The sequence below is a fragment of the Macadamia integrifolia genome, chromosome 9 (assembly GCF_013358625.1).
Source record: "Macadamia integrifolia cultivar HAES 741 chromosome 9, SCU_Mint_v3, whole genome shotgun sequence".
Taxonomy (NCBI): domain Eukaryota; kingdom Viridiplantae; phylum Streptophyta; class Magnoliopsida; order Proteales; family Proteaceae; genus Macadamia; species Macadamia integrifolia.
The window spans coordinates 131,566-146,383 of NC_056565.1; the positions used below are offsets into that span (position 1 = coordinate 131,566).

The following is a 14,818-nucleotide window of genomic DNA, read 5'->3' on the forward strand; positions in this document are numbered from 1 at the left end:
AAGGACAGAGCTGTTCATAACAAGGGACCTACTCCTGCAGATGATCACTATTTGCTCTCAAATTGCTGGGTTGCTCAGTATATATATGCTGTGTTTCAGTGTTTCTTTTTTAGGACTTGACATGCTCGAATTCCAAAGTTTCTGACAAGGATCTTTTGGTTTCTAACATTCTTTGCACTTGTTAAGGTGAATATGAGGATCTTTTGTTCCACTCCTCACAATTACAAATGGGTTTTTCTTCTTTATTCCTTCATGGTTGTCCTTGCAGAGAACTTTTGTTCTGAGTTATCTGCAAGACTTCTTTTTTTTTTCCTTCCTCTTTGTAATAAAATCTTCTTTTGTGGGATAAATTTTTAAATTGGTTTCTCATTTACCTTTTTCTTTTCCCTCGGTTGCAAGGCAGTTGGTACTGTGATGTTTGACTGTGAATTTGATCTGCTTAGATGAATTATGAATTAGATCATTTTCTCAAGCTTGAAGTTTGGGTTGTGCACTCACCGGCATGGGTCTCCATTTAATGAAGTGGAGAATAAAAGTTATGATGTGATTTATCATGTGATTACTGTTGGGAAGTTGAATGGAAACACATGAAAATTTAAGTTCCTTTAAAGGTAATTGAATTTCTGAAATTTGTTACTACTGGACAGAAGAAAATGGAACCATCAGCTCAGAAGAATTTTGACAGAATTCTCTCACAGAAAGCTCTGCAGATGAGTAGCTCATTTCCATGTCAAATTTGTGTGATGGGTTTTCTCCTTGGGGCCTGTATTACGTATTTCTTCATGGCTGCTCTCACTTCTTCGGTGGAATTTGATATGGTTCCTTTTTTTCCTCCATCACAGAACTTGACTTCGCATGCTATTGGTGGGTACTTAGTCTCTGTTCTTCAATTCTTGGTGTGTTTGCTTATTTTACAAGTAATTCCTGGAACACTGTATTTTTTAATCCTCTTTCAGATTTTGAGTATAGGATTTGGTGTTATAGAATCCAACCTTGTTTATGTTTTTAATTTCTCTGATAAAGAGAGAGGATTTGGTTTTTGAACCATCTCCAAGAAGCTGACAACCTAACTGAGAGCTTCTTTACTAAAGACTGAAAAACCTTGAAAATGCAGAAGCACATGACAGCAGAAACGTTGGTGCAGCAGGTCGCCTTTAGGTGAAAGAGAGAGTTAGGGCAGAGAGGGAGATATTCGTAACAAAGAGAGAGCGAGTTGAGAGATGAGTCGAGCGAGGAACAGATACAGAGAGAGTCGAGCGAGAAACAGAGAGAGAGAGTCGAGAGAGTAGGGAGTTGGGAGTGAAAGAGAGGGTTAGGGCGGAAGACGTAACAGAGAGGGAAAGTCGAGAGAGAGAGGGGGAAACTCTCATACCTTTTATTTCAAATTGATCTGAACCGAACCAGTTTACTCTGATACGATTTGGTTTAAATTGGTGAACCATTGGTTTAGGATTGTATCAATTAATGGAGGACGAATCTGGAGAGTTCATTTGGCATTGTACACGTGTCGAACTTTGCAGGGGGTATTGCACACAATTGCACAAGATGAGAATTGCAGACGATTTTTATCCGGGTAAAAAAGGTTTTCCGTGAAATTATACACGTGCATAAATTAGAATTGCTCATATATGTACTACTTAATTGGATCGAGTTGGCGGCTTACGAGCTCCAACCGAAGAGTACTCCGATGAATACCCTCAACCTCTTCGTCACTGGGAAAAAAATCGTCTGCAATTCCGTTCTTGTACAATTCCGTGCAATACCACCTTCAGGTGGTGACACGTGTATTGATACCAATACAATGGCCCAGATCTGATTTAAATGCCTCTTCATTGATTTAATGTTTTATTAGTTGTACCAGATTTGGGCCATTGTATTGGTATCAATATACGTGTCACTGTCTGAAGGTGGCATTGCACGGAATTGTACGAGATCGGAATTGCAGACGATTTCAACCCTCGTCACTGAGGCTTAATGGAAGCTTAACGATGACGACAGCTAATGGTAAATAAATTCTCTGGTGCAACCATGGCAGCTCTAATGCCGCCGCCACCACCACCACCACCAACACCACCACCACCACCACCACCGGAGACTGAGTGGAGACGACGACAGTGACAGCAACTCTTCAGTTTTGGAAACACAGTGGGCATTGTTGAGAAAGGAAGCACTTTAGTCCCATGGGTGGAGATGATCGTCGACTTGGGTAACCTCATCAACGGCGGTTTTTCATAAATATCAGATGGGCGCAGTCGAGTCTCAAACATCGATTTCTCCATCTTTTCTTGCCTTTTTTCTGAGTGAGCCAACGATTTCAAGTAGTTATACATATGTTTAAGATGGAGAGCTGTTCCGAGCTCAAAACAAAATTCCTAAAGACTCTCTCTACCAAGTTCCTACAACTTAGGGTTATTCACCCGCCGCCGCTAAACACGACTCATTCAAACCTATCTCGGTTAGCTCTGAAGGTACTTAAATTGGCACCTTTTCTGCAATTTTGCATTGATAACGACTTTAATAACTGTTGTTCAAACAAGGGCATTGGGTTTAGACAAGGCACAAAAATACAATCCCCAAAACAAAGGACAAATTCTCTGCTCCCTTACTTCTTAAATTCATCTCTATCGGAATCCGAATTTAATGGGATTATAAGGGATATTCACCATGGTCACTAATAAATTAAGATTGATGGTATGAGAAGAAAGTAAATCAAGCAATAGAGATGTGTCCATAAGATAACAATAATTATTTGAAAACACTTATGTTTCACTTCTAAATGGAGATACTATTAGTAACTCCCATCCCTGTCAATCCAGAATTAGAGAATGGTTTCAGGAGCTGATAAGGTACAATCCCAACTCCAGTTCTATTCTTTAGCTTCAAATCTGTGTTTCTAGCATTGATAATTGCTTCAATCTCCTTCATTCTTTTATTGAACTTCTTAAATGCAGCCATGGTAGCTGGATTATCAGCCCATGATGCCTCTACTTTTCCTCCAAGATACTCTTCATCTGTTGAGTGTGTTGACAACACATCCAAAATAGTCATGACAGCTGTAGCTTGAACCTGTGAAGGGAAGGACTGGAGTAGTGCTAATGTGGGGTTGTCCATGAAGTTCTTGAGTTCTTGTTCCAAAGGCTCCTCAGTGGGCATGTTGGCCCTAGCAATTGTGGGTCGGTTTGGAAAGTAACCACCATATGCATACTGACCAAAGTTTACAGCAGAATGGTGACAAGAGGCAACCCAGATAATGGTTGTCAAGATTTCAATAAGATTTTCCACTGTTTTGAGGACAGGCCACCATGGTTCATCCTTTTTGTCTCCATGGCCTTGGGTTCTGACCTCAGTCCACCACGCCTGTAGCTCTTGATCGGATTCAATTAGGCTAGAATCCGGGTAATAGTGGTTGACATAGTCGCCAACCCATTGCTTTATGGCTGTCCATATGAGGAGACCATCATCCGCAAAGGGGTAATCCTTGATGGTCAGCTTCACACCATGCTCAGCTGTTGGATCCTTGACTGCCATTCCCCTGTTAGCAATTGAAATATGACACTGATTAGATCCTTTGTCTTGGGAAGTTCCTTAATGAATTAAGGATTTCATTGTAGCTCTACTTCAAACAGTTTCTATACTTTTTATATTGCCCATGACTCACCAAAGTGTCTAGTTCTATGCAGTATCTAAACAAAGATTATTTTTGAGTTAAAGCTCTTAATTGTGTTTTCTGGAATCTGTATCAATGACCAATACGATTCATGAATTAGATAGCTGTACTTAAATTTTCACTATATTGTCTTATTGCTATACTTCCCTTGATTCCAAAACCTTAAACCATATATGCATTACCTCCTAATGAGGTCTGCTGGTAGACCCTCCATATCAAATCTCCAGAATTTGTCATAGGCTACAGAACTAAGCTCCATTGAATACTTGCACGGTGAGAAGGAACTCTCAATTATCCCATTTGCATTGATAAGGGCCAGTCGAGCAAGGGAATTGATCTTCATTGTGTACCGAAAATGAGGATGCAACAATCTGTAGATTGGATGCATTGTGCTTAGTTGACGATTAGCTGCAATTATGTATGGCTCTGTACAACAATGAGTCCTCAGCCTACATAAAAGTCACAGAGCAATATCAAAGTTTGCTAGATATCACTACCAAAATAAAGTCCACAAACGGATAAAGATTTTACCAGTGGCTAACAAGCTCATGGTAACCTGAATCGTGAGCACACACATGAGATTTGGCGAGTCTCCATAACCAACTATTGGTGGTATCAGTAGTAGGCAAGAACACTTGTTTCCACTGTGGCTTGTTATCTATGGGTGGTCGAGTGAGCTCAATAACAAGGGGTTTCAGTGTGCCATCAGGGGTGAGAAAGAGTAGTGTGCGAGACCCATATAATGTTGTGCCTTGAATCTCTCTTACGTTCTTCACATAAGGTAACAACAAATCATGATAATCTAACATGAATAGTTTCTTTTCCTTTATGGCCTGCAAACACAAGTTTGAAATTAAGTAGATGCTAAATCCGATCTCCCTATTCTGGAGCTTAATTCTCTTTTTGTTTGAACGGCCATTAATGGGATTGGAGCTACCTCATCGACGGTCATTGAATATCCAATTCCTTGCTCAACAATTTCAGTTGTAATTGCCGACTCCGGTGGACCATAGATCTTAGGATCGAGCTCACTCTTCAATGGCCATTCCTGCAAAATTTTGTGTTATTATTAGTAAGATGACAAGCTTCAATCTTTGAAGTTTATGTATCATTTAGATTCTCATGACATATTTAGGGATGTTCATCTATCATACTATGACTAGCTGAATGCTATAAGGGTTGACACCAGCAAGTGTTTGGCGAGCGAATTCCTCCTCTCTTAACCAAGAAAAGTGGTCTCCTGCAAAGTAAATGATGTTTGAGAGAGAGAGAGAGAGAGAGAGAGAGAGAGAGGTTCTTAGTTCTTACTGGCAAGCAGTTCAGGGGTCTTAAAGCGCAGGATCTGGTCTCCTTCTGCTATAGCCTTGGTAAGTCTTGTAGTTAGTTTCTTCAATAACCCTTGATCTTTAGCTTGGGGTGACTTCATCCAATCAGTGAAGAGGGAATCAATGGCAATAAAGGATGGGAATACATGATTGTCGTCTGTGAGAGCACCTGTGATCTGAGAGAGCAAAGCATCCAACCCAGTACTTATTGTCTCACCATAGAATTTTAGTGTCTTGACATCAGAGAATTCCTCGTCCCTTGGCACGTATATGGAGAGACTTCTTTCCTCCGATAATGGATCTGCAACATCCAAATTTAAAACTGAGGAAGTACCAAGAAGACAAGAATATGTATGATAGGGGAAGCAGAAATGATGGTGGGGTTGGTGATCTATATCTTACCTTTTTTGCAATGTTCACGGCCTGTTCTACAACGTCTTGGATAAGGGTGCTTCTCACCACCTAGGACTGGTCTTGCTAGTTCTTTGCTGCTGTCCGGGTCTCCAAGGTCATTGTACTTGTCGTAGTCATAGATCCTCTCGAACGCCTTTCGTTCTCCCTTCCCATTGCCACGAAGGTCCTCAAGATCCTCCTCTCTCAGCTTCCTCAGACCACTTGGTGTTTGTGATGGCAAGTAGGACTGGTGCAGCTCCACACCCACACATTAAAATGAATGTAATGGACTATGTCTTTGATACTTTGTTCTTATAATTTGAAATTGAACTCATTTTGATGCTACCCTATATAAGAGTTTGTGTGCTTGCCAGATTATGGGCAATGGGTTGACAGACCAATATTGAGAATAAAAGAATGGGACAGAGTTTCCCGACACCCATGGTGAATATGAGAGGAAAGTATAAAAATACTTTTATATCATTGGTCCATCAGGGTATTTCCTTGAATGACTGTAGTGTGGGTTCAGATCCTCTGTACCACTCTCAACTGTCCTAGTCTAACCTATGTATCAAACTTCATAACCAACTCATGGCATTTTAGAGAGAGAGAGAGAGAGAGAGAGACCTTGTTGGTGAAGAAGATCCTCTTTTGTGGGTTCTTGGACTTGGGACAGACCCAAGAGTTGCAGTTGATGTGGAGTGGACCAATGGGGAATCCATTGAGGACAATGGTCCTAATGAAGAGCTCCGTGGGGTGCTTATTCACCACAAGCAGTGCACCCAAATCCCCAAAAGTTGCAGGAACCTCCAACTTGCTCTCATAATTTGCATTCCCCTCGTCTAGGCTCACGCAACGTGCGTGCCCTTTTATTGTATCCTTCTCCAATCTCGTCTCTTCAAAAAATAAAAAATAAAAAAAGTGAATGACATAAATTTCAAAATTATGAATACATCATAAACTTCTATATAATTAAATATAGGGTGAGGGATATAAGTATGCCATCGGTTTACGATATGCTAACGAACAACACCAATGGAAGAACGTGATGGGGTATTATTGAGGAAGGATATGAGAGTCATTTCAAAAATGGGAAGAAAGAGATAGACACAAAGGGTGCTAGCCAAGGTGCAGAAGGAATTTTTTCACCAATGATCATCATTATAATGGCTTTTGATGGGTGCTGGCTGGGTGAACAATGGATGGCATTTAGGACCTTAAAAAAGTAGGGGAAAGAGTAATAATGATCCTAGCTAGATGGGTTGGTGTTTCCTTCGCTATGGTGATTGAAGGAAAACTCTCAGTTAGATATTGATGGCTTTTGTTGTGATTCCTCATATATATCGTGCTCATTTGGGGTTGAAATTTGAAGAATGAGACATTTTTGGTACCATCCATCATATAGTCCCATGGCCCCCACCCATGTCAACTTACGTGACATTGATGATAATGATCACAATATTCACTAGTTTATGTGATGCTTGTTAGGACCTAATTAAAATTAGAATTTTCTTGTGGAATCCCTTAAGTGTCATATGATTTGTAATTTTATTTTATTTGTTAAGTTGTAATTTTTTTTTTTCTTTTTTCTTTTACTCTCTTAGTAGAACACACTTTTTCTTTCAATAAGGTTAAATACATGTTCAAAATATTTTGCAAATCCTTTTTTATCCTTGACTTAAAGAAATTTTATGAATCAAACTAGGGACAATAAAATAAGATAACATGATTCAAATACACCTACAAAAGCGTCATTCAAAGAGTCCCAATAAAAGTTTACAAAAGTATGTTATCAACAGGAAAATAAGATGAAGCAAAGAGTATGAAAGGAAAAGAAAAGACAATTTCTGTGCAATGATTTTACAATTGATAGGAACTTTTCTATAGTTATATAATCCATTTGCACAACTATTTATTTATTTATTTATTTTTGAAAACAGGTAAATGTTCTTTAAAAGGAGTGAAAGACTACACACGCGCTCTCTCTCATCTCCTCACATGAAATTATCTCTTTGCCCCTTTGTGAGAAATTATTTTATCGCTTCTCATTGATTCTCTCTCACTATATATATTGTTTGCTTAAAGAATCCCCTCCTATTAAAAAAAAAAAAATCTTAGTTTTTCTTGAGATTGTTAACTGCTCTCATCAATCCAACCAAACAGATAGCACTTCAAAGGGAGATAGGGACTCTGACTATTCCACCATGTAATTTTCCTTTCTTTTTTTGGCCCATTGGACAAAATATCTACAATAGCTCCAAAATACTCGAAGTAGTGAATTAGTTCATGTGGACATTATTAGAGGCGGCCTTCATGAGCACTTGTAAAGGAGTTCTTTAGAGCTAATTTATTTGTCATGTGACAGATAAAAATGATGTCTACCCTCTTTAATTTTCTTGCAAGGGAAGACGGATTAGGTGATTAACTGGCATATGCTTTCCCTAGTTTCTCTATAATAAATCCCTCTAAAATATGTTTTTTTTTTATTAATCTTACATAAACAATCTCGCAGGTAGCTCATGGTCTTATCCTATGACAACCAAGGTTATATGTATCGGTATTGATGTTTGTCCTGGTCTTTAGATATTGATATGGATCTTGTTGATATTGGGCTTTAAATTAACAAGTGGAGCACTTTTTTGGTTGATACAATTGATTCACATCAATGTTGATCTCCAGTGATTCCGACAATGCCGATATGATACCAATACTTAGACCTATTATGACGACACATAGACTTCTAAGTATGGATTCCCTTTAAGAAAGGTTAAGTGATAAATAACTACTTTTCTAAGATGTGATTGGATTGTGATCTTCATACGCTTGTAAAAAGTTAGTATTTTCCTTTTTAGAGAGGAAAGAAAAGGTGAAATAAAAATATACTTGCAAAAGTTAGTATTTTCCTTTTTAGAGAGAAGAAAAGATAGAATTGTTCTTATTTGGTGGTGAAAGTAAAAAAAAAAAAAGAGAATAGATATATTCTTGGAAAGGGTATGGTGAACAATGTAGCAGTAAAGGGATTCCTTCTTCATTGCATGATCTTTATTTTTTCTTCGTAAAAACAAAATCTTTTACTAAGCTCACAAAAATGGATAGGATTCCTCTCTATAGAGCTCACGGATCATAGAGTGATCTCATAGCTGGGGTGACCTCGAGACGTGTGCCCAGGTCCTTTCAGCCGTAGGATCACTTTATGGTCCATAGGCTCTATGGAGATGATTCGGATCCCACAAAAATAGCCACATGTGTCTTTTCACAGTCCTATCTAAAGTATGATCATATGAGATCTCGGGCATTTGCACCTGTAAATGTGGGGCAAAAAGAAATCAAAATAATAACCTTATAGATTATGTGAGCCTAATGAGTTTTTATAAGCTAATCATGAATTGAAAAAATAATGCTATTTTTCATTCCCCCTATTTTACTAGTTCCTTGTCCCCAAGGATCTTGTTTCCTATTGGCTCGTGAGTGAGGAACTTATGAATTTAGCAAATCCTAAAAATAAGTTATTTTTTCTAAGATGTGATTAGAAAATAATAAGGCTTGAGCATAGATCTGTGAGGGGATTTTTGGGAAATAAAACTCACAAAGTTGATGGATTTGTTCATATTTGATGTGTGGCCAATTAAGAGGGCATCCGACTCTATCTATTTATTTGAATATTAGTTCATGGAATCCGATCAGAATTATTAAAATTTATAAAACCCTCTTTTGAATCAATCATGGTTGCAGATCTCAATTTTTTTGTCATTTTTCCTTGATATAGTCGTTACAGTAACAGATAATTAAAGAAGCTTACCTCTTGTAGTAAGATTTACAAGTTTTTGACATAAAAATTATTAAAAGAAATTGATTTTTTTTTATATTTTAATTTTAAGTGTTATTTAATACATGAGATCTGACATTATAGAGATGCCCATAAATAAGATTTTTTTTTTTTTTTGATAGATTAGGAGGGAAGTAAGTAACAGGAGGCTCAAACTTAAGATCTCTTAGTGAGCATGGATTTTTTGCACACCGCAGCTCACCAACTGTTCTAGATAGTTGTTATTCTATAAATGAGAATTGCTCATATAATAAAACTTACTTGGATCAAGTTGGGTACTTGCGAGCTCCAAATGAAAAGTTCTCCCAATAATATCGTCAAAGCTAACGAGAAGGCCTACCGGAAGCTTAACGGTGACAACGGCAGTAATAGTGATAGAGTTCTCTGGTGCATTAGCCGCAATGGTAGCTCTAATGCCACCACCACCACCACCACCACCAGAGACTGAGCGGAGACTACGACGATAATGCCAGCTCTTCAGTTTTGGAAACACAGTCGCCGGCAGTGGTCTGATGGAAAGCACTTTAGTCCCGTGGGTATTAGAGACTACGAGCAACTTAGGTGACCTCAATAAGGCCAGTCCGTGAGTTTTAGATGGACAAAGTACTTGAGCCCCAAACATCGATCTCTCCAAGTTTTCTAGTCTTAATTAGTTATGCAGAGTGAGCCAACGAGGGTCTCTCTGAACACTTAGCAGCTATGATTTGTTATTTTGAAGCCCTCCTCCTTGTACACAGAAGAAGAGAGAGAAAGCCTAGAGAAGAGCTTTATTGGTAGTTGAGTTACAAAGTTATCACATCCTTTAAATAAGCAAAGACAAAGTATAAATTAACAGATTGAGGAAGATGTAATGCCGTAAAAACCATTCCAGTCTGAAAGTGATGGAAGCAACTACAAATCTAGAGAAAATGTGAGTCACGGAGGGAGAGTGAGAATGGTTGGTTGTTGTAACTTGTCTCATGAACGTACGTACGTTTCATTAAATTTGCTCGCTATATATTTCAAAGGAAATTTACTATCACTCCTTTACATTTTAAAGCAAATTTGTGGATGAGAGATATTTATAATCTTTCTTCCACCTTTTCTCCGCGTTCTGATGAATAGTTTCTGTTTTCAAAAAAGAAAATTAAAATAAGGACAAAATCATCAAATTTAAGCTAAAACGGACTGGATTGGTATTGTGTGGATATGAGCCGAGACCAATATCTTGAACTTAAACCACATATGATATCAAAATATTTCTATAACACGTGTATGATTTCCCATCAATCCATCCTTCCTCTCTAAAGTAGTAGTACTGTAACAACAAGTGTGCGCATTGGCCCCTGCTGACTCTCGAGGCTCACATTCGAAGAATGATATGAGATGAATTGAAATGGTTACCCACAATGAAGGAACTTGATTCAAAGTCGAAAGCATGATTTTTTCTTTTTTTCTTTTTTTGGTCAAAAAGCATGAAACCATTTAAAGGGTAGATTCTGGACTGTGGGGTCTATGGGGAGACCGAAGATGGCAACCTATGACTGACATAACCTAAGGGCCCATTTGATAACGTTTCTGTCATTTTTGGTAGAAACATAAATTTCCGTTTCTAGAAACAGAAACATAATTGAAGGTGTTTGATAGTCATGTTTCTGGAAGTTGATAGTAACCAACGAAAGGAATGACCATGAGTCATTTCCAGAAACGGCGACTTGTTTCGCCTGGGTCGTTTCTTGAACCATAAATAGGTAGAAATTTCAATTTCTATTTCTGAAAACAAGTGAAACGAAACAGTTTTATCAAACAATTTTTGCTTCGTTTCTGTCGTTTCTGGACATAGAAATGGAAGAAACGCATTTCTTGAAACGTTATCAAACAGGCCCTAAGGCTAGCTCACTCTTTTTCTGCATTATGGCTAGGGGTGTCAAAACCTAGCTTGAATCGATAAAATTGATCAAAATCGATCGATAAAATCTGAATCGAACCAAATCGATATTTACTGGATTGGTTTTGAATTGAGGTGTGTTGGAACCGACTGAAAATCAGTCCAAACCGAACTAACCAATAATCAAACCAAATGAAACCAATAAAAAAATAAAGGGAAATTTACAACGCCACCCCCTAAAGAATGCCAGTATTATAGGAACATCCCCTGTTTAATACCAAATTACGTTCAGACCCCCTGCCGTCAGTCTCTGTTAAGTGATGCCATGAAATGACACTATAGCCCTTATGAGTAAAAGGTTGGTATATAACCCATTTTCTTTGTCCCAAAAATACCCCTCTTTCTATTTGTATTCTCCCATTTCATTCTTTATTGCTCTCCTCTCCATATCTGCGAGTTCAGCTCCATCCGTCCATGTCGAGTACCGATACTTCCGTCGCCTGTGAGTAATGTTATTATGAGCAAATTAATTATTTTTTCACACCCAAGGTACATCTGCAATTTGAAACATGGAATGGTAGACTTCCATCAGGACCTTAAATCAAGAGGGCTGACTCTGCAAATGACACCTAGACACTAAAAGCAGAGAAAAAACTCCTAGAAGAAACTGTGAGAGCATGGACTTTTAGGATCACAAAGCTGCTGACACTAGAAAAGCTTGGATGCGCTGCAACAGTTCATCCTTTACAGAATTAGGTACTGAGGCTCTGCCCTTGTGGGCTATTACATGTACAAGGTCATCCATAGTAACATTATTCATTCCTTTCTTCTTAGTAAATGCTCTACAAAGAGCTTTCATTTCATCTCTCCATCCACATTCGATAAGCCTTTCCCTCAGAAGCTCCTTCAACCGTTCTTTTTCCCTCTCTCAATTAATTTGATGTTGATGATCTCTTGAAGGGTTTGTTCTTTTTCTTGGTCTTCCTCTGCATCTGGTGTTGGTGGACGATTGATAGAAGTCCTCATTATAATATGTTGTCTGTTTGCTAAAAGTCGAACCAGAACCCAAGTTCACAGTGAATTTTTGGAGGAAACCTAGATATCCCCTTCGGTCGTTGGCGACTCATTTATGGAACCAAATAAAGACATGTCATCACCTAGCTGTGCTTCTTCAAGTACGGGTCTCCTCCCGGTCTCTCTCTCTCTCTCTCTCTCTCTCTCTCTCTCTCTTACGTTTTCCATCCTAGTCACACACAAGAGAAAGAGAAGGAAGAAGAAATAGAATAAAAACTAGAGAGAGCGGCAGTTCTTTGACGCCAATGACTACAACCCTAGGAAGAAAAAATAGTGGTCCTTCTTCCGTCGCTGGCGAGTACTGCTACTTCTGTCGCCAACGGGTCCACAGTTGCCACTGGTCTGAGAGTGAGTTAGGGTTTAGTCAATTTGGGGACTACAATTAACAAGGGTAATTTTGATACTTCACCATTTTTAAAGGTAAAATGGTATTTAGAAAAAGGAGCTATTGATGTCAGCATTTGAGGTATATTCTGGAACAGAGACTGACGGCAGGGGCTCTGAACATAATTTGGTATTAAATAAGGGGTGTTTCTATAATACTGACATTCTCTAGGGGGTGGCGTTATAAATTACCCTTAATGATTATGAGATTATAAATTGGTGAATTGACTATCCATTTTTTATAATATTAGTGAGAAAATTTTTTATTATTAGGGGAATTGTTACAAATCATTGAATATTAGGTTATGAATATAGAACTTGACTTGTAAATTGTAATAATTTTGCATTGATTTCCTTGTTGTTCACTATACAAAACAAGTTGGATAGTTAAATGAATGATTGGATAATAGGGTTCATTTTGTAATTTCAATATTAGTTATCTTCTTAGTAATTTGTTACCATTGGTTTCAATATTAGTTATCTTTCCCTTACAATGATAAACCCTGATTTAATCATAAATTTAAAGCGTTTTTGTCGTCATATCTTGTTACTATAAGTTATGAATGTAAGATTTCATTATGATTCAAGCCCAATAATAAATCGATCTAAATCAATATTAACCCGATATTGAAAAATCGAAACCAAATTAGACCGAAATCAAAACCAATTCAATCCGACCAAAACCAAACCGAATCAATCAATTGACACCCCTAATTATCACCATGGATGCATTGCGATCTCATTTTTAATTCAATATATATCTAGGATCTGGATTGGGATCCTCTCCACTCATTCTTTTTCTTCAATTTCTCTTCAATTAGACCGATGCACATCTGGAGTCACATGTCCGTAAATGTAGGATTGCATGGATGTGTTTGATTGGAAAAAAGTTGGAAAGAGAATCGTTGGATCCGATACAAGTTCGACTAATATTTGCTAGTGTCTTTCTATGGCAGTACAATGCTATAGCGATGAACAAGGTTTTGTTTGATCTGAAGGTTGCAATCAGCCCCCTTTGCCCAGTTTGTGGAGAAGAAGAGGAGTCCATTTGTCATGCTCTCATGCGATGTCCCCACGTTGTAGCTTGCTGGCTAGCCTGCCCTTTACACCTCAATGTCTCTAAATTCCAAGGCAACAACATGAGAGATTGGCTAGTCTTTATTCACTCAAAACATAAGAATGTGAAGCACCATGCCCATATTAATTTACTTTGGACCTCCCTTGCATGGCAAATCTGGAAATCTAGGAATAGAGCTTCTTTTGATCGTCAACAGCCGTGCATCAGTAACACAATCTCAGCATTTAATCACACAATTTTTGAGGCTATGGTTGCTACAATCCGATGTGACCAACAAGAAATCCAGCCCCCCCTTCCAATCTTTGTTTCAAACTCAAGGCCCCCAAACCACTTCTCCATCTTCATAGATGGTGCTTGGTGTGAGTCATCTTTCTCGAGCGGGAGGGGGGTAATTATTTGGGACCCAGGCGATTCTTTTTTTGTAGTAAAATGCAAGTCAGGTACTGGTTTCTCTGCTGCTGCAACAGACTTGAAGCTATTCGTGATGAGGCTCTACTAGCACAGGCACTTCAGCTTCAATAGGTCACCTTCTTTTTGAACTACACAATGTGATCGTTGCTCTTAATGGAACTATTGCTTCTTTAGATTGGGTATCTCTGGATCTTGTAGACGATGTTTTGCGCACATGCTCTTCTTTTTCTTCTTGTTTTTTCATTTTCACACGTAGGACAAATAATGTCCGTGCTGACTATCTTGCCGTTGGTTCATTCAGATTTCGGCTCTCTCGAGTGTGGTGGCTTCGGCCCCCTCCTTTTATTGTAAACCCTTCGGCTGTTGCATCAAGGTGTTTTACCTTGGATGCTTTCTCTCGATGAATTTTCCTTTGTTCAAAAAAAAAAAAAAAAAAAAAAAATATATATATATATATATATATATATTTGCTAGTGTCCAACTTTTTGTGTGTAGTGTTTGGATTTCCGAATATATCCCTCTTTTATCTTATTTTGTATGCGACCTATTTTCTATTTGTTTTTAATATTCTCTCAACATGACATCTCCACTCTCTATATAATTAATAGGATCAATTATAATAAGTTATACATTCATATTCCCAAAATGAAAGAATTATAAATCTTCAAAATAATACATGGGAATATTGTAAATAGAACAATTGTGACACCCATCAAAGGAATAGTTCCCCACCCAAGAGATACTTAACTATATTCTGAATTTGTTGGTTTCAATTACCTCCCAGACCTATTTG

At 38.1% G+C, this 14,818-nt stretch overlaps 1 protein-coding gene and 2 pseudogenes across 1 annotated transcript in view; all 3 read right to left on the bottom strand.

The window, feature by feature from the left end:
* The window catches only part of LOC122088942, a 10,438-nt pseudogene extending 8,159 nt beyond the window's left edge, over positions 1–2,279 (bottom strand).
* A 415-nt stretch (positions 2,280–2,694) lies between these two features.
* The window catches only part of LOC122088943 (linoleate 13S-lipoxygenase 2-1, chloroplastic-like), a 20,729-nt gene continuing 8,605 nt past the window's right edge, over positions 2,695–14,818 (bottom strand). The window contains exons 7-10 of the mRNA XM_042658326.1: positions 4,605–4,715; positions 4,199–4,500; positions 3,850–4,116; positions 2,695–3,532 (exon numbers count right to left, since the gene is read on the bottom strand). Of these exons, the coding sequence (XP_042514260.1) occupies positions 2,773–3,532; positions 3,850–4,116; positions 4,199–4,500; positions 4,605–4,715 (1,440 nt within the window). The 3' untranslated portion in view covers positions 2,695–2,772. The remainder of the gene's footprint in view (positions 3,533–3,849; positions 4,117–4,198; positions 4,501–4,604; positions 4,716–14,818) is intronic.
* Positions 11,770–12,104, bottom strand: LOC122089212 (annotated as a pseudogene).